The sequence below is a fragment of the Branchiostoma belcheri genome, unplaced genomic scaffold (assembly GCF_001625305.1).
Source record: "Branchiostoma belcheri isolate BF01 breed outbred unplaced genomic scaffold, Haploidv18h27 scaffold11, whole genome shotgun sequence".
NCBI classification, from domain to species: domain Eukaryota; kingdom Metazoa; phylum Chordata; class Leptocardii; order Amphioxiformes; family Branchiostomatidae; genus Branchiostoma; species Branchiostoma belcheri.
The window spans coordinates 3,492,071-3,518,140 of record NW_017802491.1 but is presented as its reverse complement, the minus strand read 5'-3'; the positions used below and the strand labels follow the sequence as shown (position 1 = coordinate 3,518,140).

Below are 26,070 nucleotides of genomic sequence, written 5' to 3'. Positions count from 1 at the left end.
ATTTGGATCCAGTGTAGGTACATGTAAGTTTGAGGTTTGAAACTGCTTCTTTTTGTAACACTGTTTTGTTTCCATGTTTCATTACATTCTTGTTACATATAAGTATCTAGACATTTTGACTGGACTTGTGTTTGCACAGTTCTAACCTTTGTCACACCACAAATGGGTGTTACAGATAGCATAGATGCCAATAAGCGGTCTGAGGACTTTGGCATTCAGTGTGGATACCAGCGGCGGACGCGGGACGTTGTTGCCTGGGCCAAGAAACGGCGTCGCCACATCCGCAGGGAAGAACTGCTAGCCTTTCTGTGTGGAAAGACTGTGCCGTCGCGGACTGGGTCCCGCAGCCCGCCCCGCAGTGCACGGGAGAGTCCCCGCCTCGGCAGCCAGGAATACGCACCATCACATCAGTCCGAAATAGATTTACAGCCATTTAAGGATGCCATAGCCTTACAAGGTGAGAAATGTGTATACACAGCTCAAAATTTTTACCTGCTACAGTGTATTTGCAAATACTTTCTCCAGATTGCAGGTAACAATATCATAGACCACTTGAAACTTTTCAGGGTTGGAAAGTTATTTTTTAGCTGGTGCTGTAGTAGGGTAGGAACAATTTCAAGGGTACTTGAAGAAAATGTTCCCCAATTGCAAATAAAATTTCTAACCATTTATTGCTCATAAGTTCATAACTAAATATTTCAAGCCCTGGAATATGAATGTCTACTACAGTACAGTTCATTGCTATATAGCCATCTTATGTTAAAGGGCTTAATCTAGGCACATGTTGTTATGTAAGTCACATGTAGACTATTTTCATTTAGTTCGTTAGTCATAACTGAATAGTTGAAATGTACAGCTTTTTAAAATGTTTTTGTATTCTTCTCCTTGTGTACTTGTAGGGTTGAATGGAGCCATGGCCAGTTTTGGACTTCGCACCCCAACCTCCCCCTCCCATAACATGCACAGCACCCCCAGTCGTAGACGGAACCTAGGAGAACTGCACGCATTTATAAGTGAAGAGTTTGCCAATCACATGGACAGCAACTCTCCCAATGGGCGAAAACGGTCCTCTGGGAACGACCTCCTCGGAGACTCTCCTGTTCACAAGAGAAGTCGACACCTATGAAGGACCCGCGCTCTCGTGCAACCTCTCGAGTGGCAATGCTACTAGCAAAGTCTGCCCGCTCTAGCTTGTAGCAGCTGTTTCTAAAGTCATGCCAGCTCAATGCTCCTCATGCTAACGTTGATGTACAGTATATACACTAGTGTAGAGACATGCTTACATGTGAATGGGTACTACATCGCCCAGGTAGAACACCTCTGCTGTGTCACTCAAAAGTGCTGCTGGTTAGCTGGTGGCATGTTGGATGTACCATAACCAACAAGGCACTTTGTTGCTGACTTGATTAGTTCCTCTGTAGTATTCCATACTGGAAGCAAAGGAAAGCTTAGCAATGCTCCTTTTACCTCCCTATATGAATGTGTATTGTGACCAGAAACAACTGGACCAATTGATAGCTGTAAAAACAGCTTCTTAAATCTGTGCAGCAAATATTATTATCATTGACAAAAATTTCAACAAAAATAAACACAAGCTTTCCCACTTTTCTGGAAATTTCCAAGTTTGTTGAAAAGGACCTCTGTGGTTATGGTACGTCTGTATAGGCTTCCAGCCTTTTGTTTATACTTTTCTTTTACTCTGTGCTACTTGCCTTATAAATATGAGCTACATATCTGTTCAGCAGGTTGCAAAAGAGCTATATGTGTACTCTATCTGTAACATTGCAATGGAGAAGTGTACATATAGAGTTATTATTAACATGATTATTTATATCAAAAATGCATGTGTATACTTCCATTTGAAGGAAGTATACTACATGTGGATTCTGTTATATAAGCATGCTGGTTGCTGTCTCAAGCAATAAAGTGTGAGAAAGCAGTTTCCTTACTTCGTAAAATTGTTGTTACTCTTAAAGCATATGTTCATTGTTTAAATGTTCAGCAAAAGTAGTGTAGACATCATTTTGAATTTTGGGTTTGATTGTCAAAAGTCTTCCCTATCTGTACTTTGTTTCATGGTTAGTTCCGTTCTAATTTGTTGGTTTGGTTATGAATATAGCAAGTTTCACTATAGAAATAGAGGATCCAAAAAAAGGTACAGTAAGTACATGGGGATTTATGAAATATTGGGGTTCCTAGCAAACAAGCAAAATATAACTTGCAAGTGAAACCCTTTCTGCCCACTGAAAGAACAGAATCAAGGTACCAACCAACTGACAAAACAAAAATTCCATGACAGCATGCATAGAAAAAAACTTCAAACAAGAGTTGGAAGTGTAGGTAGTGACCATTGCTGAATCAACAATGGGTCTGTGTGAACCTAAGTGACATCTGTATAGAGACGAATATGGAACACTTTCGAATGCCCCACCAATAAAAAATTAAAAGTCCGCTGTGAACAAGTGCATTATTGTGGGATTGCCTGAGTGATTGGGTATATTATACATGTATATGTTGTATGAGGCAATCATAGAACTACAGTCAAACTACTGGTAATTTAGGACGCTTGGATAAATTTTGTGTGTGTGTGTGTGTGAGGTTTTATAATTGAGTGCTAATGCTATAGAAAGAAGTGCCCATTCCAAAGATTTCAAGCACAGAAAAATTTATGTTTGGCAGATGATGCACATATGGTTGAGACTGAATCTTTTTCTATCAATATTTATCACCCTGCTTGCCCTGGACGATTATCACTATTTGAGTCCAGTTAATTAGTATTCCTGATTTTAGAAATTACTTGTATAATCCGTGAACTGGAGGAAGAATGATACACGATACTGCTTGGAACAGACGAACTGCGACACGGAGTTGCAGTTTGAATGTAATTTACTAGGTGTCGCTGTAGTACGCCCGACCCGTCGCGTAGCAACCGCAACACTGTGGTTCCAAGGAGAAGGCGCCATCTTGGATCTCTAAACACAATACCAAGAAGTTCTGAAGTTAGAGGAGGATTCAAAAGGGATTTTAGCGACAGGGCTCTACCAAACAAGACGCGCTGCCACTGTAATCGGTAGGTTTTGTGTTCTTTTCAACATTTTCGCAAAATAGACAGCATTTCTGTTGTGAAAAGAGAGGAAATCGTTGTTTTTAGTCGTCAGATCACCAAGGCCCCCCTCCCCTACCTGACCTAGAAACAACTATCATGTTTCTTGACAACAAGGAATCATGAATCGTACTCAAAAAATAGCAACGTCAAGCACTAACAATTTTCCTGGTTCTAAGGAAATTGAATGTTGTAAATATAAGGCGATGTTTGGGTCGTGTTAGGGAGTCAAACATGAATTTTGATGTCCATACGTATGGGAAAACATGGGTTTTTGCTTTACGTTCAAGTAACTTCACCTTACTGTCTTACTCGGAGAATTTTTTACCTCAAATGAAGATTTTGTCGTTTGTAGACTGTTTTGTAATAACTGGGTAACTCCAATTTCTTTTTAAGTTTTTCTTTGTAAAAAGAATCAGATCAAGAGTAGCATTTATAGAGATACAACAAACTATTCTAAAAGTAAAAGTCAAAGTATGAAATAATGACCAAATCAAGACAAGATAATTAGTTAATCAATATGTTTAGTGCTATCTAATCAAAGCTAGGAACAGAGGCTGGCAGAGACTCATTTGGGTGATCCAAATACATGCAGATATCGTTCATACATTGTTTAGTGTTCTCCTTACTAGAGACCAAGGCTAATGCTTTTCCACCATCACCATATATGTTCTACTTCTGTAAAACACACTGCTGTCTGTTTCCCCAGGTGCAGCGTAGAATCTTCTCCCTTCCAGTCTACCCCGGCACAGACCCAGCCATGGAGATCGTGTACGTCTACACCAAGAAGAGGCTCGAGTTCGGCCGGCAGTGCAACTTCTCGGACCGCCCCGCGGAGTTGCACGTTGACCTGGCGCCAGATGACAAGTTAGTCCACGACTTCATCGAGAAGGACCCGTGTGACTCTGGGATACAGTGTGCCCAGGAGATGTCTGAACATGAGGTTAGTAGAACAGGTCTATCAGTATTGCAACAGTCGTAAGTTTATTGTATGTTACTGTTCAACAAGCTTGACCCATCGTCTGACGGGAGCTTGGAGCATTTTTGTTAGCTTTTCATCAAACCACTGCATTGATAGATGAAAAAACTGTAACAAGCAGGCAGAAAAAGACTTTTGTCAACTGTTGTGGGCAAAATATAAGCATTTTTTAGTTGATTCAGAACCAGAATCTTTTTTTTTTCACATCAGAATAAAATTAAGAGGCAAATCTGAGAACCAACAAATTAAATTGGTGTGGCCTAACACTCCCTATTTAGGACTATATTTATCTGAATGTCTGAAAAATGAATTCCTCCGTTCTCCGTGCCTGCAGGTGAATACAGAACGTTTTGAGTCAGAGAGTCGCGGGGTGAACCACGTGGAGGGTGGCTGGCCCAAAGACGTGAACCCACAGGAAGTGGAACAGACCATCCGATACCGCAAGAAGGTGGAGAAGGATGAGATGTACGTCAACACCATCCTGCAGCTGGGCAGTGTGAGTACCTCATGTTGTATGTCAATTACATGATTCAACAGTTAGACTCCCATTTTGTATATAACACATAGATGATCCCATCTATTTGTTGGCTGGGTTTTGAGGATACTGTAATTTACCATTTTTTTCAGTGCTTCTATTTTTGCATTTTTTGTGGTCACTTCTGTACTGCAAACTTATCATTACCTTGAACAAATAATTTGACAACTTTCTTTTTTTCTTCACCTGCCGCCACCGTGAACATGTGGTTCCAAGAACACGTCCATTTTTCTCAGACTGCGACCTTTTGCTACCGCGAACATAAATTGAATTACAGTATTTTGAAACTCTTATTCTCCAGTGAAATACTAATTCTTAAGTAAGCTGCAAAACTCACTGAGTCCTCATAGAAAACTCAAAATCTTAACAGGATTCAGACCAACAGTCAGAATCAATGTTAGAACTTGTCTGTAATTTGAACAAAACATCAGAATGTGACTTCCAGCTAGCTATACCTGACCTATGACTGATGTGTGTTTATCATTCCACAACAGGTCATGGAACACTGCATCAGGCAAAACAACGCCATCGACATCTACGAGGAATACTTTAACGACACGACACAGGAGTCTGCAGAGGAGCCGTCTTCCGCTAAAACCATCAACGTCTTCAGGTAAAAACTTTAACATCATTAATTTAAAATTAAAAGAAGTTCAGAACTACATGTATCTAAGTTTATTCATAACTGACAACTATGTGCAGATTAAGTGTACCAATGACATACTATGACTGTTACTAATTGCATCATATCACTTGCCACTAATAAACCACATGTTCACATATATATTTCAGAGATCCAAATGAGATCAAGCGCACAGCGACCCATCTGTCCTGGTACCCAGATGGTGCTAAGAAGTTGGCGGTGGCGTACTCCAACCTGGAGTTCCAGCGATCGTCCCCAGACACCAGTCTGGACTCCTACATCTGGGACATTGGTAAGTCAACAGTCCTCGGTCATAGGCCAGGCTGGGCAACAGTTTTCTGGTCTAGTTTCTCTCAAATTTCAAACATTAATCTCTCGTGGACATATTTCCTGTACAAATCACTATGTACTGCATGCTTCTGTCACCATCATTGCATATTGCATAGAAACTTTGGAGATGTTGTTACAACTTCAAAGATAGTTACGACCAAAGTTTGTAAGCAGACAGTTATGTAATCGTCATAGAGGGCAGTGAAAATAAACTTACAAAGATGTAGGTTACCTTTACCAAGGAAATTATGTCCTTGCCTTTACTGACAATTAACACTTCTCTGTTTGCCCCCCTCCCACAGAGAACCCCAACAAACCTGAGATGACCCTGAAGCCTGTCTCCCCGCTGGTGTGTCTGGAGTACAACCCTAAAGACTCCCACATCCTCATGGGCGGCTGCTACAACGGCCAGATCGCATACTGGGACACGCGGAAGGGCAGCCAGCCCGTGGAGCTGTCGTTGGTGGAACATTCCCACCGCGACCCTGTCTACAAGGTCATCTGGTTACAGTCCAAGACGGGCACTGAGTGTTTCACAGCCTCTACTGATGGACAGGTAGGAGTGCACAGGAGTCTCATATACTTTTTAGGGAATTTCATGTATACACTGTATTTGAAAATTTTGTGTCCTAGTGTCTTTTTGGTAGCTTTCAACTATACTTGTCTCAGAGTATTCAATCTTATACTATTCCAGTTTTTCTTACCATGCATTTGTTTATATGAGTGTTCCATGTGAGCATCCCTCACAAAGTCTTGAAGAAGAACTGCTAAATAGCATCAATGCCAAAGCATTGTCTCTTATAGTGCTACAGGTATATTAAGTGTGTTTGTTTTTCCTGACTGTTGTAATACTGGTTGCAGGTCCTGTGGTGGGACACACGTAAGCTGGGTGAGCCCACAGAGAAGCTGATCTTGGATCCCACCAAGAAGATGAACATTGACAACGCCCTGGGTGCCATCTCACTGGAGTATGAACCCACCATGGTACAGTACCCACTCTTTTCACTCACACAAAAGTTTACAAGCAGGATAATTGAGTTTGGTTTTTAAATTATAATAGTTGTACATACTATAGAGTTTATAATATAGTATATAATATAACAAAGAGAAAAAATGGTTTGTCAAGTTAAAATCGGTAATGTAATAAGTAAGTTTAATTTGTTTCTACAGAAATCTGTCTACATGCGATGTCCTTGGTGCTGAAAACCATGTTATGGACCATTTTGATATGAGCGGCTAATGAGCCATGGCTACTAACAATCCCTACCTATAGATAAAATAATAATTCCATGCTTAATGTTTGTTATTTCAGCCCACCAAGTTCATGGTCGGTACAGAGCAGGGTTCTGTGGTGAACTGTAACAGGAAGGCCAAAACACCGGCAGACAAGATCGTGGCTCTGTACACTGGACACCACGGGCCCATCTATGCACTACAGGTGAGCAACAGGCCTTACTGTGTGTAAAAAGCTGTAAGTGAAGAGTCTCAACACTTGTAAATAAGCAGGTTTTTGTCAGCTTTCATCACAGCTGAATAGCTCGTGTCTAAAAATAATTCTGATGATTTTCTTATTTTTCCACAGAGAAACCCGTTCTTCCCTAAGAACTTCCTGACAGTTGGAGACTGGACTGCGAGGGTAAGTGTGGCCAAAAATTTGTGTGTGATAATTATTTTTTTTCTTACTAGGAGGAGAACAATTGACACAAGGTAAATTCAATTTGACAAAACGTACATAGAAATGCCTGTTGTTAACATTATTCCCTTTCCCTTCAGATCTGGTCTGAGGATATCAGAGAATCATCTATCATGTGGACCAAGTAAGTCATGAAAAGCTACATGTTTGTTAAAGCTAGAGCTAAAGATGTTCATGGGGCTAAATTTCTTTCCCTGTTATGTTCATTTGTTTTGTATATGTACATTCGTACATCACGATATGTTCAACTGCATGTCATAGTTTCAGTTTCAAATTTATCAGATGTTTATCAGCATGTTTTAACTGTAAATACAGCTTATTGCCTCACATGTGGACGTTTGGCTCATGGCATGTCGTCTCTCCCCAGATACCACACCTCGTACCTGACAGACGGGTGCTGGAGCCCTGTCCGCCCCGCCGTGTTCTTCACTACCAAGATGGACGGCACCTTAGACGTCTGGGACTACCTCTTCAAGCAGAAGGAACCCACCCTTAGTCTCCAGGTACAGCCATATCCATAGAACTTAGCATCAAACACTATTCTGCTAACTATTGCCATTTTTATGTTACCGTCTTTATAGGGTACACCTGAAACAGGTGAACTTCTCAGACACCTGATACATGTGTTCTGGTTCCTCCAGGTGTGCGATGAAGCCCTACACAGCGTGCGTGTGCAGGACAACGGGCGCTGGCTGGCGTGTGGTTCTCACAGCGGTACCACCACCCTGCTGGAGCTGTCGGACGGGCTGTGTGTCATGCCGCGGAACGAGAAAGTCCTGGTCACAGCGGTCAGTTCAAATGTCCCAACTGATTGTGCACAAAAGATAAACATTTCTATTGACTTATAGTTACCATCTTTTATGGAGGTAGCTGTTTGAATCTGTGATCTTAATTTTGTTGCTTTGTGAGTAGAATTATTAAAACAATGTCATTAAAACTTTTGATCAGCTGTTTAGGTGTTTTCCTAAGGCATATGTTTGTTTCAACATTGCTGTTACATCTAAAGATCTAACAAGTAGGAGTTACGTAGTGCTGACCTCCTGTGTTGTCCCACAGATGTTTGAGCGTGAGACCAAGCGTGAGAAGATTCTGGAGTCCCGACACAGGGAGATGAGACTGAAGGAGCGCAGTAAGAGCGAGCAGGGCGGCGGGGAGGAGCACGCAGACCGCGAGGGGGAGGGCGACGAGGAGGAGGAGGACCTCGTGGCACGGGCTGAGAAGGTATGATGGGAAGGGCTGAGAAGGGGGCACACCCCAGTTTATTTGGGGCCTCTATTCGAAGCTGCACACCCTCAAATCTAGCGACCGTCTCTGGCGTGGAATAATTCGGAAGGAGAATAACTGTATATGGGACGAAAGGATATCTCTTCAGCTACAAGACAAGCTGAGTTTGGTTTCTTCAACCTTTTTAAGTTTGGTAAAATCAACGGAAAAAACATTATTTTCACTCGAAAATTAATGCCCAAAATTGCGAATTTTCGCGTAGGATAATCCCACAAAAAAAAATTTTCCGACAGAAATGACTGATGCTGGCAGAAAGACCCAAGCCTTGACTATACCCGAGTAAATTATAAAGAAAATTCTAGTACTGTAATTTTCTAAACAGTCCACGGCGCGAGGGGTTGCAAATCCACCCCTACGAAGCCGCAGAGCGAAAACTAGGTCAAACGGGCGGATTACACTTGGCGCGCAAGGATACCCGGAAGTAAGGTTCGGAGCCAAACCAAATTTTCACCCCAAAATCACCATTTCTTACACTCTTCAGCCATGTTAATGTTTAATGATACTTCGTGGCAGTTTACAAGAAATGTCACCTCAAACTTGGACCCTCAAAACCCTTTCGTCACTTTTTTACAACGGACTATCGTGGACCCCTGTCGCGGAAGAACTGGGGTGTGCACCGAGAAGGGATAATGGGAAGGTTTGGGAGGGAAGGGCTGAGAAGGGATGATGGGAAGGACTGAGAAGGTATGATGGGAAGGACTGAGAAGGTATGATGGGAAGGTTCAAGAGAGAAGGGCTTTGCTTGAGTTCAAACTTAAGATTTTTATCAGATTTAAAGGAAGCGCCTTTAAGGAACCTCCACAAGATGTTGATACTTACACATCTTTGACAAATCTGTGTTCTTACAGGAATTCTATGAAGCAATTGAGGCAGAGAAGAAGGACAGAGCTGCAAAGGAGGCCAAGAGGAACGAAGCCCTGAAGAAGGAGAATGAGCTACAGGTACGGGCAACAGTGTCAAGCAAACAGTAGACATGAGTTTTAGGAAGTCCTGAAATAAGATACGTCACATAGTCTGTAATATGTGCATATATCAATATCAATGACATCATCTGTTTGGAACCAAAGTGAAAATTTTTCTGTATTGTTTTCAGGGTGAGGTGATTATGGAGGAGGAAGGGGAGGAGAAAGTGAATGGACATCCAGAGAAGGACGGAGGGGTAAGGATTACTAGTACTGCAGAAAATAAACATTACAGGGATAGTCATTGGAGTGCTTTTGGCTTGGGAAAGTGCAGTGCACACATTTCATATCAAAGGGAAGAAAATTGTCTGTGATTTAGTTAGGGTATAAAAAGTGATCCACCAAGCTATGGAAATTTTCTACGCACAATGAATTGATCAAATTCACATTTCTAGTATATACTTTTATTAGACACCTTTTTTTTTACCAGGAATGACCTTTTTATCCTTTCCCTCAGACCCCAGACAATGCAACAGAGTGAAGAGACCAACACATATGGAGGAGCCAAAGCCAGCAGTGCTGCTCAGAATTGATCTGAAGACTTAGATAGAGGACAGCTTTCCAACACCTGAAAATATGCATTCCTGCACCTGTTTTCTAATATTTTGTACATATTGTGTTTTTGAAGCTTGAAAGGTTGTAGAAAATTTGATTGATAGTAGATTGAACATTGCATACACTCTGTAAATGTAGAGAATTCAGTGCCTGCAAATAGAGACATATTATTCTTTCCATATCTACTTTCCCAAAATATATTTCCCAGTATATTTTCTTTTGGGTCTGTTCTCCCCAAAGGATGTAGAAGGTTGCAAACTGTAATGCGCCCCCCTCCCCCCCCCCCCCAGCAGCAGGCAGTTTGACTGAAGCTGAAACCATACTGTAACAGTTACTACTACATCAGCGTGTGACTTTTTTCTATATATTGACTATATGAATATACATATGATTAGTCAGTTACAGAAATCTGTCATGTCATTGGATTTGGTGTAATATAAAAAACATGGTGTGGTTTGGGGTTTACTTCACAAGTCTGTATAGAAATTATATCGTTTGTGGGTTGAATTCTATGGTACATGTATTTTCAAGTGCCCTCTTTTTTATCCTGTTCAAAACCAAAATGTCGCCAACAACATGTCGTAAAGATTAATTTCTATGTACATTAATTCTATGGAGACTGGTACTGGACATTATCTAGTATACTCCACATATATTGAAATATTTTTCATGGCAGAAATATTTTGCCCAGAAAGAATCCTATCTGATGAATTGTGAGATTTCAGTTTTGTATTGTCTGTGAGATTCTGTGAACAGGGTTGTACATAAACTGATTTAATAAACTGTTCTGAGGAATTGGTGTGTTTTTATTGATTAATTTGTTACATTATTGAAAGAGAGACACCAATCATGAGTAATACTCTTACACACTTAAATCAAAATGTGGTGGTAAAAATACTTAGTATGGGCATACCTTTAAAATGAATAATACATTTTGAAACAAGTTTGAACTGTACTGTTCAACATGAGAAATTGGACTTTTCGACCTTTCAACTCCAGTCTGCCGAGGAATGAGCAATCCACAGCTTCTGTGACGTCAAATGACATGACTCCGTGAACAGTGGATCTTGAATTTGCAGAAAGTTTGTGGCACCCTCCACCCCCGTCTTTGTTGAGGGATGGTTGCAATGCCTTGATCAAGGAGGTTTAAACCTCCTTGCCCTGATGTAGATGGACTCCCCACTACCTCTTGCAAAAAAAATTAATTCCGTGTCCAAGATTTATACTTTGTCCAATGCGACCCAAAATCACTGTGACAGTTCAAACTTGTTTCATAATGACTTCTACCTACTCAGATGAACTTTTAAGCTAGGAATAAGTGCATTTGTACCATTATTTCCGAGCACAAAACGGAATAAGAACGCTTGTTTTCACATGCGATTCAAGTTTGTTTTCTTAATCTTATATGTAATGCGCAGGGAGCATTGTTTATTGTTACATCATATATATACTCTGTACGTAAGTTGACGTTATCCACACATGTATTTAGCTTTGTTAGATCTTTAGTTAAGTTGTAGAAGACCATACAAAAGTCTCTGTACTTTTTTGTTGTGTCAATAAAGAATCTGTCTGTCTGTCTGCCTGTCTGTCTGTCATAATATAATAGAGGAGTAAAAGTGGTGGATAGCCTAACATTGGCCACGCACGGGCCTCGCATCTTGACATTTCTTGTGACTCGTGAGTAGCTGGCAGAAACAACCACCTGTTGGAATGTCCCTATATCTTGGTGCTAGTCAGTACAAAGACTCTGGTGAAGGGGGACAAAGAAAGGGAACTCTTGTTCGTAATGGCGTTGCCTTGTTCTCCCACGATATTTAAGGAAGATGAAAGAAAGAAAAACTGTTAAATAGTACGCTCCAAAATAGGTTAACTGGTCGGAAATAGGGGCTATCTCTTAGGGTAAAAGGGGCTATCTCTTGGGGTAAAGGCTGAAAGATGAGAAAACCCTATCCAGGGGTAGGGGGCGTCGCCCGTGCGACTGATGAAGGTACAGTTACCAGATGATGTGACCTGTTGTCTAAGAAGTTAGAAATGCACCTGCCTTAGTTACCCAAATCCGCTACGTTACCACACAGTATAAGTTCGACACTTTAGAGGTGGTCAGTAATTAGAATTCGATTGTACTGATACAGTTAGAACTTGGCAGCAGAACTGTTCCGCGGAAACAAATTGATCAGCCCATTCTTATCGGCTACAATTGGCTCACTGGGCTCCTGGCCAATTAACGAATGTATCTTTATACTGTTCAAACTAACCTTTGATCCATATATTTTCCTTTCTTCTGCACCCTAAGCTAGGATACCTGTGATTGTTTGTGTTGCAGAGCTTTGTGCTTAGGACTTTTTTACCTTCTGTCGCTCAAGGGGTAACCACAGAAACTGCCGAGCAATGTGAGATTGAAGAGGTAACCAAGATGTCTTCTAGTGCGATTATATCCGGTTCTTTCACACTCACACATGCGCGTCACATGTATAGAAAAGTTATGGGTTATACCAGAACACGCCACGGTTGTAACAACCGACAAACAGATTTGACGCTGATCCGTCAAATGATCGTCCTCTGTTTCTAGGGTTGCAATATTTCCAGCTAACACACGAGCCGGGTCCGTACAACCTGTTGACCTACTCGCCCCGAGTGGTGAATGGGAGGCCGATCAAATGACGCGCGTTACCTAGCGACTATTCAAACCCTATTTGTTGTCTGGCCAGTTAGGCTTTCAGATCGAGATTTTGTCAACAGTGGCGGATTTTGGGTGTCCCATACACGGGGAGGTACTCCACTCTCCGGCCGTGCAGGACTTAGTAAAAAGGCTCAGCCGAGTGTGTCGACGTCACATGTGTTTTGGGAACGTTCTGTGTTCGTCAACACGGCGGAAGTTTCCCCGCACCTGCCCCGTGTTCTACCTGGAAGGCCCGCCCCGGTGAACTAGACTGTATAATCACGTGGATCTTAAGATTGCTGATTGATCAGATTCTGTTACATAGGGATTCTTCAGGACTACCACAAAGGAGTGGTTCCTAAGCCGGAGAGGCCACTACCTACAACTCTGGTTCCCTGGTCTCCGGACCGACTATCACACAGGTAAGTGTCTGTGACTTAACGTTATTCTGTCCTTAAAGCACGTACTGACCCGTACAGGGTTTGTCTCACGCCCAAGTTTGTTTTATCCCAAGACTCATTAGGCACGATCCCAAGATTGTATTCCTTGTGTTAGTCTTTTCCTTACTGACTTTCGCCTGTAGGTGTGTACACATCTTTCAAGGTTGAAGTTGTTTACCATATACATGAGACTGAGTGTGTAACTGTAGCCTTACATGAACAAAAATGGAATGTCACTTAACACAAACGTGCGAAGAAAACAATCGACTTTCCAGTGTGCGCTTAGAAAGGGGCGTTACTGGTGCAAGCTGAGGGAAAATTTGCTGTCAACATTGTTATCGGTAAACAAAACATCTGTTTACACCAACAGGGCTAGTGAATTTCCACCGAACACATCAGAACTGGAACACTTTCCTTAACTAGGTCCCGTCTGAATCGCTCGTTCACTGTAGGGTGATAGGCCTATACAAACACATCAATCCTTATATATCCTTGATTAGAGACGCCATGTTGATGGCCTCTGCTACTTGAATGCTGTTTTATCGCTTAACGACCTAACCACTTGAAACGGGAAACAAGGCTTACATCTCCTGTATCAGTTGATAAATTACAACCACTTGATAGAACAGGTTGCCCAAAGGCTTTTTTGGCACCAAAACAAGTTCGATCAGGAAATATCTTACAACACCTTGTTTTACGAAAATCTTGACAAGGCAAACTACTAGATTCATATACATCACGTCCAATCCGGCCCACAAGTACATGTTTTAGGATAGGTATATTATAAAGTTGCCCTAAGTGGTTGTTGACGAGTCTCCCCTGTGTAACATGGTGTAAATACAGAACAGTCTAAACCACTTTCATTTCTCCCATCCAGGATGGGTGTATAGTTGACGAGTGTAGTTGGGGATGTGGACGGGTCATCTATCCCTTGTGTAGCATGGTGTAAATACAGAACAGTCTAAAGTTTTTAAACCGTCCTTCCTTTTCTCCTGTCCAGGATGGGTGTAGAGCTGACGAGTGTAGTCGGGGATGTGGACGAGTCTCTCATCTGCCCCCTGTGTAACATGGTTCTGCTGGACCCTGTCATGGCGCACTGTCAGCATGTCTTCTGCCAGGACTGCGTCTCACGGAAGCGCCTGACCTCCGCCGTCTGTCCGGTCTGCTCCACGCCATTCATAGAAAGGTAAGAACACCCCAACCATGTAATAAACAACATGATCTATTTCTAAATGTTTCTTTGTTGACGTCCTTCGCATACTGATTTGGGCCAGTGATCTGGGCCATTGACATGCGCCAGTTCCTTCATTATTTTACCTTTAAAGATGATACGTTTTCTGTCCTTGTGGTCTTTGTCATCACAACGTATATGAGAGACTGTATCATCTAACATTCTACTTTCATCCCAGATTCGTTCCTGCGCCACGTGAGCTACAGTCGGCCCTACAGGCGTTAGAAATGCGGTGTAACTTAGGCTGCGGAGGGACGTGTACCATAGGAGGCCTGGCTGAACACATGGAGGAGTGCCCGCTCTTGTTCTTAGACTGTCCTTACAAGTCCAGAGGATGCAAGGACATCCTACAGCGGAGAGATATGGCGGCGCATTTGGAAGACTGTAACTTTCGGTACGTGGACTGTGAGGCGTGCGGACATAGGACGCTGTTCTGTGACTTGTTCACGCACCAGAAGGCTAAGAAGTGTATGGAGCAGAAACTGAAGAGAGAGGTTGTGGACAGTGTCAGGAGGTCGCGCGGACAAGTCAGGTGTCATCGTAAGGAACTGACGGAGGACATTCACTACAGGGATCAGCAGCAAAGACGGTAAGACAAAGCCCTCTTTTTTCTTTCCTTCGTTAAAACTGGATGACTAAATTTCAATTAATCTTTCCCATATACATGTATACTGCAGTGTACTGTATGTTTTTCTCTGAAAGAACCTGTGACCTTTAAAACACCCTTATTGTCACTGTTTCCCTGTAGTTGGTTGAAAAGCCGCCTGTCCTGGTCCCGGCCTGGCCGTGGTATCGAGCGGTCCATGTCCCAGCCGGCCGTCATGACTCTGTCGGACTGGAACAGCGGACAAGTGTTCCTGACCGCCGTGCCTCAGACGGCTCCGTCAGGCGCACGGCCGGACACACACCTGGCCAGGTCCGATAGCGACCTGACCACCATGACCTCACCTGATGACAGACCACAGACAGACATGGTCATCACCAACAGTGCTCCCGTCATCAAGTGTAGAAGATGCAATAGGTAAAGTATCATTTTGCTGAAGGGGATGTAGATAGTCCATAAAGTATCAAAACTCTCAAATGCATTTTGGCTTTAACGGTACAACAGAAAGGTGCGCAACTAGATTTCACCGGTGAAGTGGCACAGAAAGACTCACTGCAGGTCGCTAAATGGATGATTTGTGTTTCAGGAGATACAGAGAAGCGAAGAACCACAGCACCGCCTGCTGCTGGCATCAAGGGGTGAGTTGACACTTATAATAACCAACTAATTCCGGGTTTACATCAATGAGCAGTACGTGACGTTTTACTGTTATAACGTTGCCGTTCATACTGTCATGCACCCTTGAGTTGGTTGACAGGATTTCAGTACACCTTTCAAGCAAATTTTCGATTTAAGTAGATAACTCTAACTTGATACAATACAATGTATGTTTGGATTTTTCTATTATCCAGAACTAAATCTTTCTTTCTGTCCCACATATAGCCTGTAGTGGAACTGTTCGGAGGGACGTGCCAAACATGTGGAAGACTGGACACACAAGAGGGCTGTCTCCTGGGATATCATATTGCATAAATTCTGCTACACCAGAACTTCAACCTGTAAGATAGCATCGAGTGGAAAAACTTTTACTATGCCATGATCCTTGGAAAATTAGTAAAGTACAAGTGTACTAGAAGATAATATAACAATGAATATGCGGGTTACATTGGTGCTATGTTGTGCAAGAGTGAACCTGGTCTGTACTTTCGTGCTAACTTTGAAATGATCGTCTTAAAAATGATCTTCCTGTGGTATGCAGCAATTGTTTTGAGTTGTACTAATAAAAGCCATGCCATAAAGCAACATTTTATTGTTGATTTAGTACATGCAACATATACATGGACATCACAGTTCTATAATGTATTCAATTGTATTGTAAGTTCTGTTTGATAGTATTTTGTGTTTTGTAAGTGAAGACGAGTTCTGTTGGAGCTTTCAATACCAAACAAACCAAACAAACCATGACAAAATTAAGGTCCTTGAATTGATACCCAATGTAAGACGTTCACCTTCATCTAGGTGTATGTCTGCATAGGTTTTATTTGTTCCGTCCTTATAGGTAGATAGATGTGTACATGTAAGTATTGATGTTGCTTGAAATATACTGATAACCACTACATACAGTGTTTCTGTAATGTATGTATTAAAGTGTGATGTATAACAAAGTACAGTTGTATTAAAGCATGTGAGAACAGCTGTCAATAAATGGGTACACCATGTGGAGACTGAAACTTCAATTTATTGGGACAAACATTAATAAACCATACATCTGAAGGTAGTACAAGTCATCCTCATATCTGTTCAATTAGGATCTGGCAAGTGCCTGCACACATTAGTAGTGTACAATCCAGTTTACAAATGTAGGTGTATTCACCACAAATGAAACTACATATATTGTTACACACAAGTGTGTCTTTCTCAAAAACAAACTTATCATCCCACACTGAAAATGGACATTTGAAACAACAGGCTGTCTTTTATGGTGATATTTGCCAGTGGCTACTTTTGTTATACTGAATGCTTGCACACCATAGATTTACAGACATAGTTTCATGCCTCTCCATTACCACCACACTGTACAGGATATGTCTATGTTGTCAATGTGCATGTTAAGATTTAGGGAACTCATAGTGCTTGATTTCCTCTTCTGACACCTTGTCGGGATCCCCTCCTTTCTCCAGATACAGGTCATTGTATGGGTACTGCTTGGGTGCCTGGGGCATAAGAGAGAGACATTGGTTTCATGCAACAAAGTTTCTAAAAAAAAGCTGCTGACACAGAAGTTACGTTTCAGGATTAAACTTAGCTTTGGTCACCTACAGGAGGAAACAAAAGCCAACTACATGTACATTTATATCTGCAGATCCAAAATAAACAATGGCAGTGACCATAAGGTGGCCAAAATTCAACAATGAAGAGATATTATGCCCCCACCACAAGTATCTTCAGGAGTTAAGGGCACTCATACTTACCACAGGTATAGCATGCTTGTATTGTTCTCCAAAGTAAAGCATGACAGCATTGAAGCCAAGGAAGCCAAGGAGTGCAGCAACCATTTGTTTCCTGTGGGGGTAACAAAAAGACACGTTACATGCTTTCCAATAATCATGAGCATCATCACAAAGACAATCTCCAGATACTGTTCCTTTCACAAGGACATGGGCTACCTTGGATATCAATTTTTGAAAAAATAGCCTATCCCTAGGCCTGGATATAGTATCTTTACTAAATGTCTTGTTGCTACATAATTTGTGACCATGGATGGTTTAACAAGTCTTTGATACATAAAGGGTGTAATCATAAGACATAACACTGAGTAGTACTTACCACGGCACCACATATTTCTGGTTAGGGTTGACCCTTTGCCTTGTGAATGCGTCAATGTGAATATGTGGCTGAAAAAAATACCATAGAAAAGTTAGTCCTGAACATTCTGTATCTGTATAGCCGGTATAACCGCTTTTTGGCATAACACACCAACATTAACACCTGACCAGGTGCTTACATACAGATGAATTGAACAAAGGGACAGCAATGAGGCATTGTTCCTCTGATTAAAACCTGTGTATAGTACAACAACAATGACAAAAAAAAACAACAAACAATTGCAGTAAGGCTATGTCAAAACAGGAAAAAAGGTTTGAAGTCGGCAGCTATAAAGCTTGTATTGAACTTGTAAATCATAAAGACGTCATTATGTTTAATAGGAAATACAATTTGTATTACTTAAAGAAACTTACTGCTTCTCCAAAGTTCCTCCTGTGCCATTTGTCGTCCCAGTCGACCCATGGATCCTTTGACTCCACGCCTTCCTCAGGTAACATGGGATAGTCTCCGTACCCCGTGCCGTCGTCAGGGTAAGGCTGGTAGTCCTCCACCCTCATGCCGTACTTCTTAGCTGCAGCTGCCCATTCCTCTGGGGTCTGGGGGTACGGGCCTGGCAGCTCGTTCTTAGACACTGATGGCATAATGACAAATTTACATACAAATCGTAATACGATTTGGTTAACACAAAGACTTTGCAAAAATTGCAAATATTACATTTAATCCCTCGGAATTGGAACAAGTAGTTTGTGAAGACCAAGGAGGTCAGGCAAAAAAATTTAAACGGAGACTTGGAAAATTTACCCAAAGTTTACGTCTAGGGAAAGTGACACTCTTCAATAGTTAATGGCATCTGGTACCATAGTATCGTCGTGCATAACCTAGAGGACGTAGTGAGGGTACTTACAACACCGTGCGGAGCTGAGAAGAGCCGTTCTCCGCCAGAGAAACGAGCGGACGGCTGCACTTCCCAACCTCCCGACCGCCGCCATTTTGTCCTTCAACAACGGCAAGGCCCTTTAGGTATCCCATTATTATTTACCAACTATCCTATAAAACTTACCACTGCAGGCACTATTAACAAATCTTCATTATAAAATCTATGAATTTTATTATTTTACATATAAAAACTTATATCTTTTACATATTGTGCATTTAACTGAAACAAATCATGTCATATTTCAATTTTATCATCAAGTAAGAATTTGTTCGGCGTTAGGGTCTTCTAGACGACCTATGACCTTCCAAAATGGCTACCACGGGTTGTTGTTCTTCTGATCGAAGATGACAAGCAGAAGAAAACTGGCGCGCCGGGCGCCCGTCTGCTCGCTTACGGCCATCCTCTGGGTTGCATTCGGCCTCTCACTGACGTCCGTCATTGTGACCGTCCTGTATCTACCCACGCTAAGATCTCAGCCTGCAGCACGGTAAGCTAAACCAACACATCGCTTGTACGCACACGCTGGCCGCATAATTTTGTTTACAAACATGCAAATGTCGCCATTATTACAGGCCTCTAATGATAGTACATGTATCTTTTTGGAGCCCCATGCATAATCATTAAGTTACGCATCTACACAAGAATAGATATGTTTTCAGTACGATGATGACGACCAACTGATAACGTAAGATGATGGTTAAGATATATTGGTGCTGTAAAGTCTCAGGTCGCGATTTTTATTGCAACATATATCTATAAATTACCAACTTTATGCATACAAAAATACAATTCATGTGAAATTTTGGCTCTTCACATTTATAGAATGAATGCAGCATCACAACCACAAGCTTGTTTCACTGCACATATTGAGCTGCAGAAACTGGAAACTAAAAAGGTTTGCAGTATGCAGATTTGGGTGGTCAAGGTTCTGGTGTTTGTGATTTAAGTACAGGCATATAAAAATCACATGAATAGATTTCTACACTATGGATGTTTATTTTAACTTCCCCAGTAACCAACTACGAGTATACTAGTACTATACATAGGAAGTCTAAATAAAACCTTCTGTTTACCACACACAGAGAGAAGCATCCTGCAGATCCGGAGGCTGTGGAGGACTGGGATGGAAACGTGCTGCTGGACCAGATGACTGACCAGACCCACATCAGTGTGGATGGCTGGTGGGTCCCACATGTCCGCTGGGAGGAGGAGGTCAGCTGCACCGTGGGGGGACGCAGCTTGTGCCAAAAGGTGGGATTGTTTTTGCCACATAGATGTACATCATGAGTTCACTGACATTGTGATAATTTCTATCTACCAGCATATAGGTAAAGTTATCAATAGCAGGATATGTATTTCTTTGAAGGTTATATCATCAATCATTGTCATCATTCTTCACGTACATGATGTATAAATTGTATATAGTACATGAATGGCTTGTGAAAATACTTTGATTTTGAACATCTTCAACGTGTTTGTTGTTTCCATCAGGTTCTGAGTGTGATGTGTAAGGCAGACAGTGTACGGGCAGTCTACCAGTATCTACCAGTAAGTGAACAAAGTTTTTTTATACATACATACTGTATATATTGATATGTTCTTTTCCTTAAATGTTGCAAAAGCTATGTATATCTTAATATTATGCATGGTACTGTTTTCTCAGATCAGGCCTGATACAGACATCAAGACTATCTACTTCTCAGCTCGCAGTGCAGCTGTAGATCTACAATCTGTGGACTCGGTAAGAATACTGTTCTTAAACAACTACATGTGTATTATGATCTTTCTAATTTACTTGTCAATTTTGTTTGGTGAACATTAAAAGAGCATTAGTAGAGGCCATTACCAATGTGAGTTGATGAAATGATTTGGCATAACTGACTTTTTGTATTTCCATTTTTATGACCTCTATATCTTCCCTTTTAGGTCCATGATGCTGATTACAGTGCAATAGCTATGGTGAAGTTTGATGATGGAAGTCATCAGACCCTGAGGTAATGTAGTTTTCACCCAAAATCCGTAATCAGATGGTATAATCTGTGTATTACTGTTGGATTACCTCAGGAAGATGTCTTCAATAGAACATACAATTAACCTAATCCAGAAATGCATCTCTAAAACATCCTCTCTAACTGTTTGATTTGTTATTTGCAGGTTAGATTTTCCCAGTGGAAGTCATCCTTTTATTGCAGCTGAAAATGATATGGTACGGAGTCTTCACATTGTCATATTGCCACTTGAAATTGTGACTACAATCTTACATTTTGGGCAGCAGTTTGCAACATGATGTTTTATGTCATTCACGTGTATGAGTAGCAAATAAAAATTCTCTGGCTGACCTTTGACCTGTTTGCTGTTCCAGGGCATACCAAATAATCGTCAGGTTGTGAGCGTGCTGGTCATGCTGTTCTGTCACGGCTACATGGGGCTGGTCAAGTTCACTGACATCATTCTCAAGCCTGTCATAGGTAAGGAAGATATCAAGCTCTACACAGCAATTCTCTGTGCTTCTACTTGCAAAGAAATATCTTTTACATATTTTCTAACACACATGATATTTGTATGAACAGCAGGAGGGAGGATTGCTACAGAGCGAGAGGACGTTGTTTCCTCCTGTCCACCAGCCGCTCTGTCCCCCGTGTCAACCACCAAACCTACCTTCCACTACGAGCACATCTTCAATGCAACATTCAGTCAGGTTTGTTGATTGCACTTGATTTCACCTGTCTTGATCATGTACAAATGTATAATTCTATATGCACAGCCATATGTTCTTTTGCTGCAGTATGTTATTTAAAGAAAAATGTCTTATGATAAACTGAAATCAATGTTCAGGATTTGAATCATGTTTGAATGTGCTACCACTTTCAGTACAAAGAAGACACAGTGACCCTGGTGACCCAGGTGTCCATGGACCGGATAACCATGTTAGACCGGATCATCAGACACTGGGATGGGCCCATGGCAGTGGCTCTGTATGTACCAACAACCTCAGAGAAACCTGACACTAATCACGACTGGAAAAGGTAGGAATGCCAGAAATATCTCCTTCAAAAATATTATTTCCTCAGCACATGAAACAGAAGGAACTGACACCAGTCTTTGACAGAGTAGATGTTACAAATGTTTAAAATACTGACATGACTGTGAACTTTGCTGCCACAGATACTACATCAACAAGAAGTTGAGACATCCCAAGTTTCGAACCTTTTGTAGTGTTCTGGCTGTGTATGCAAATGTGGTGAGTACTCAAATCCTTCAGGATACGTTATATTGTATCATTCTTACAAATTTTTGTATCATTCTTACAAATCATCAGTGTGGGATTTTCTAAAAAATATACTCTACACGGTATAATCTGTAAGTCAGTAAAAGGTACTTGATTTCTTTCAGGTTAACGATGAGTATCCCATCAACTATCTCAGAAATCTGGCTCTACAGTAAGTTCTTGTTTCAAATATTGGTAATGTACTTTGTGCTTTAGTTTAATACAATTAGTTGATATTACAAAGTGCTACTTAATCATGGATATGCTGGGTTACTGGTAGAGAAGAATGTGAACTTATTAGTTTTACAGGAAGGTTTTCTTTTCTCGATACCAGCAATTTTATAGAATTCAATTTTAACTATTGAATTTCAATGCAAATGCATGTACAATAACATGTTGTTATCACATTTCAAGATGTTTCCTTTGTTTCAGAATGGTGAAAAGTAAATATGTCTTCCTCCTGGATGCTGACTTCATTCCTTCTCCCAACTTCCAAGAAAATTTTAGGTAAAGCATCAATACTAAGTTGTGAGAACCTTGTCTTTCAAGATGAATAAAAAAGAGACAATCTGAAAATTTCAGTGTATGATATAATGTCTGTTTTCCCCCTTTCTGCTGTGGGGAATATACATTTAGTATGTTTCTATGTATAACAAAACTCTGTGCTTACCCCAGGTTACTGATAACAGACGAGTCAGACCCAACAGACAGAAATGCCTACGTGGTTCCTGCCTTCGAGTTCTTAGAGGAACAAGAGGTGAAAAGTTCAAAGATTTTCTTGAATAAGAAAAAAAATTTGTAACATGAGGCTTCCTTGTAAATTGGTCTTTTCTTCTTCCCTAATTAGTTATGTAATAAGTTTGCTCATTTTGAATGTCCCTCTCTGAACACGTATCTACCAGCACAGATGAACTTTCATGATTTTATAAGAAATTGTTGTTGTTTCAGGACCAACCTCCCCCTCAGGACAAAGAGGCTCTCAAACAACAGATCTTTGCTGACGATGCCAACATTTTGCCCTTCAATATCCTTTCATTTCATGGACAACCAAGATCTATTCCGTTTCCTACTAAGCTTTCAAACAATTGTGATATGTTGCAGTTAGTAGTTATGGAGAATTAGTGAGAAAGTCAGTGCTACTTTTCTTCTGCTCATGACATATAAAGGATAAGAAAGAACAAGAAAATGACACTATTGAGCTCAGTAAAGAACTCCCATGACCCACTCTGTCCACAAGTGTTACGGTTACCCATACATGTAGTTCAGTTCAGTTCAAAATGCTGAGTTGATTGCAAGTGCTTTCCCTACAGGTACATTTAATGTTCTTATATACTAATACATATAACCTTATAAGTTCTATTCTACATTTTGATAAGCTTATATTATCAGACAGTATTCCTTGACAGTGTGTATGATCTGTTGAGTCTCCTGAGTCCCACCGCCCCACAGACTATCAGCGCTGGTATGCAGAAGAACAGGTGTACCCTGTCTCTACCTACCAGGACAAATTTGAACCTTACCTGGTTCTCAGGTGAGAGAAAGCAACTGGAAGAACTCGCTTGTCTCTTTTTACTTCAGCACATCCAAAGTTTAAGATGAGAGCTACAATGTACTAATGTGTATTGTGGCAATCCAAGACAGTCAGGTTTAAGCATTAGCTTGAATGTGTAGAATATCATACAAAAGCATCAACAGAATATCTTCCACCTGCATTTACTTTTTAAGCTATAGGTCTATCTCAAAGTCCAGAGATTATATGTGTACATTACAAATGTATTTTCCTGCTGTGGTTTAACTTTATACATTTCTGTGCAGAACGTTTCTCTGTATCTCAACTAAGGATGTACTGTATCTTGTCTGAATGACTCTCCCTTCTGCCCACAGGATGTCCTCCAGTCTTCCACTGTACGATGAGCGGTTCTCAGGTTACGGCATGAACAAAGTCACCCACACTATGGAGCTGTTAGCTGCAGGGTGAGATGCTCCTCTTTGGAGACAAACTAACCATGACTAACAGAGTAGGGGACTTTTAAAAGATGGCAATAGTTGGCAGTATTATTTCAACTGATTTTTTAAGGCCAAAAAAAGACTAGAAGTTGTTTTTAAAGTCAGTAATCAGTATCCTACAGGCAAAGTAGTTGATAACCTCCTCTTTCTTCCCAAAGTTACCAGTTCCTTGTGCTTCCCAATGTGTGGGCCATCCATGTACCTCACCGGTCAACGTCTTCCAACATACAGTTTCTTCAGGTAAAGGCTGTTGTCTTTGGACTTCAATGATGATGATGACTGTTACCCAAAATTTTGTACCAGACAAACATTCTGATTAAAATTTGGTATATAATTGCTGTTCTCAACATTTTCTTATACAGCTGCTCATTTGGGCATCTGATAGTCATACTGTAAATGCATGAATTTCACCTTTGTGGGGGTTTTATTTTGGGGTAGGAGGGAAACAGGTTTTCACAGTGTTTGAAATTTGTGGTTGAAGCAATTCTGTAGTACAGTAGAACTAAAAACACATTCATATATCTGAATTTTACAGCAGTTATGAAAGCATACTGACTTTCATATGAATAATATGATCGTATGCAATGGTTTTCCTCTCCAGAAACCCCTTCAGCGTCTCCACAACAGGGCAACCAGGTTTGAGTTTGTTGCTGACATCATGAGAAAATACAAGGTTGGCCCATGCAGTACCAAACCCAAAAGATAGAAGGAGTGCATGTGCTGTCATCAGCATCCAATACTTTTATCTCTCATCTATGTATATAGAAAACTTAATTTATTGATATTTGGCCTTGATATTTAGGACTTGTTGGAGATAACCTAAGCTGAAAGATGTGATAACATATTTCAATGTTAACTGATCATCAATACAAAATGTATGATGGACGTACAATGTACACTAGGAAAGCAGCATGTTGATAATCCTGTCTTGGTGTTGTGCCAGCCAGTATAAGATACCATTTGCTTTAGGAGAAGAAAGGATTTCTGTAGTTTGGTTGAAAGGTTACTATGTAACTCTTATGATGAAAACTGGTTGCAAGAATAAGTCAGTAAGTAAGATTTAATCTCAATGATTAGGTCATTCAAATTTTGATGTTGCAAGTATGATTTGATGAGTTTTAAATTTCATCTATTTTCCTATGACGTACTTTAGTATACTTTTATTTTTGTATCTAATATACCTCACTTTACCAGTGAATAGAAGAAGTAAGTTTTAAGCTTAGGTAACAATTTCTACTTTTACTAATATAATATTCTATTTCTCTGTAGCAGTGTAAAGGTGATAAACTCAGCATTAGTAACAATTATAGTCTTTGAAACCATTAGATGAATTCAAAGCAATATTATAGATCCAAGATTGCCTTACGTGTAAAGCAATCAAAGCTGAGTTTTGAAATGTAATTAATGTCACTAATATCGGAAGTGCTTGTCCACCAGAGCTGTGTATAGCTACATGTAGAGACGATCCAGGGTTCCTTATTCAGAATAGATATATTAGATGATACTGAACTGTCCTTCCTTGCTTCTGTGAGTTATAGTAGCAGATAAACACTGGCCAGGACGTGGTCTTTACAAGTGTATTCTTTATACAGAGGTGATTACTGGTACAGGTTTGTCATGTAACATGTACTAAACATGTAAGTTGGATGTAAAACATGTAACATGTACTAAATGTGAAGTTGGATGTAAAACATGTAAGAAGCAAGAGACAAAAATGGCTATTATGATAGTAATGCGCTCTTGTATCAGATGTTGTGTATTTACAAAATCCTTATAGATCTCCTTACATTCAACAAGAGTCAATGTGTGAATCACAAACCTTTGTCCACAGTATCATGGAAGCAAAATAGTCATTGTCAAGATTTGAAATACATATGTACAGGACATACTAAGGACATACATGTATCTACAATGTGCATACATGGTAATAAGATATGATATACTATGTGTATGAATTAAGAGGTTTAGAGTAAAATAAACATGTGGAAACTATTCCTTACTCCCGTCTCTTGTGTTGTGATACTTTGTAATAATTGTTATAGTCATCCTAGATAACTGCCTTTGTAATGCACAG

At 40.7% G+C, this 26,070-nt stretch overlaps 5 protein-coding genes across 6 annotated transcripts; 4 read left to right on the top strand and 1 right to left on the bottom strand.

Moving 5' to 3' along the window:
* The first annotated feature begins 119 nt into the window (after window positions 1–119).
* Window positions 120–2,451, top strand: LOC109485593 (UPF0472 protein C16orf72 homolog). The gene is made up of 2 exons (XM_019789277.1): window positions 120–457; window positions 900–2,451. The coding sequence occupies exons 1-2, from the start codon at window positions 163–165 to the stop codon at window positions 1,124–1,126; spliced, it is 522 nt and encodes a 173-aa protein (XP_019644836.1). The 5' UTR covers window positions 120–162; the 3' UTR covers window positions 1,127–2,451.
* Window positions 2,452–2,937: 486 nt separating this feature from the next.
* LOC109484952 (dynein intermediate chain 3, ciliary-like) lies at window positions 2,938–10,333 on the top strand. The gene is made up of 16 exons (XM_019788327.1): window positions 2,938–3,070; window positions 3,813–4,046; window positions 4,417–4,578; window positions 5,112–5,230; window positions 5,410–5,552; window positions 5,893–6,146; window positions 6,452–6,574; window positions 6,903–7,028; window positions 7,173–7,226; window positions 7,364–7,407; window positions 7,651–7,786; window positions 7,925–8,071; window positions 8,340–8,504; window positions 9,416–9,508; window positions 9,661–9,726; window positions 9,987–10,333. The coding sequence occupies exons 2-16, from the start codon at window positions 3,864–3,866 to the stop codon at window positions 10,008–10,010; spliced, it is 1,839 nt and encodes a 612-aa protein (XP_019643886.1). The 5' UTR covers window positions 2,938–3,070; window positions 3,813–3,863; the 3' UTR covers window positions 10,011–10,333.
* Window positions 10,334–12,773: 2,440 nt separating this feature from the next.
* On the top strand, window positions 12,774–16,996 carry LOC109485297 (RING finger protein 151-like). Its single transcript, XM_019788815.1, has 6 exons — window positions 12,774–13,165; window positions 14,184–14,369; window positions 14,593–15,003; window positions 15,163–15,435; window positions 15,605–15,656; window positions 15,901–16,996. The coding sequence occupies exons 2-6, from the start codon at window positions 14,185–14,187 to the stop codon at window positions 15,988–15,990; spliced, it is 1,011 nt and encodes a 336-aa protein (XP_019644374.1). The 5' UTR covers window positions 12,774–13,165; window position 14,184; the 3' UTR covers window positions 15,991–16,996.
* LOC109485549 (NADH dehydrogenase [ubiquinone] 1 beta subcomplex subunit 8, mitochondrial-like) lies at window positions 16,679–18,793 on the bottom strand. The gene is made up of 5 exons (XM_019789245.1): window positions 18,689–18,793; window positions 18,198–18,415; window positions 17,785–17,852; window positions 17,430–17,520; window positions 16,679–17,171 (listed from the first exon to the last, which is right to left on the bottom strand). The coding sequence occupies exons 1-5, from the start codon at window positions 18,771–18,773 to the stop codon at window positions 17,067–17,069; spliced, it is 567 nt and encodes a 188-aa protein (XP_019644804.1). The 5' UTR covers window positions 18,774–18,793; the 3' UTR covers window positions 16,679–17,066.
* Window positions 18,794–18,996: 203 nt separating this feature from the next.
* On the top strand, window positions 18,997–25,631 carry LOC109484972 (LARGE xylosyl- and glucuronyltransferase 2-B-like). Of its 2 annotated transcripts, XM_019788355.1 has the most exons (19): window positions 19,106–19,208; window positions 19,544–19,616; window positions 19,804–19,972; window positions 20,213–20,269; window positions 20,385–20,462; window positions 20,648–20,715; window positions 20,876–20,927; window positions 21,084–21,189; window positions 21,292–21,419; window positions 21,593–21,747; window positions 21,887–21,962; window positions 22,115–22,161; window positions 22,422–22,496; window positions 22,665–22,746; window positions 22,938–23,013; window positions 23,403–23,520; window positions 23,874–23,963; window positions 24,155–24,236; window positions 24,598–25,631. In XM_019788355.1, exons 2-19 carry the CDS (start codon window positions 19,549–19,551, stop codon window positions 24,700–24,702), a joined length of 1,632 nt encoding a protein of 543 aa, XP_019643914.1. In that variant the 5' UTR covers window positions 19,106–19,208; window positions 19,544–19,548; the 3' UTR covers window positions 24,703–25,631. The 2 variants fall into 2 exon arrangements, with proteins under 2 accessions (XP_019643907.1, XP_019643914.1); XM_019788348.1 differs by lacking the exon at window positions 19,544–19,616 and having other exon boundaries at window positions 18,997–19,208.
* The last annotated feature ends 439 nt before the right edge of the window (window positions 25,632–26,070 follow it).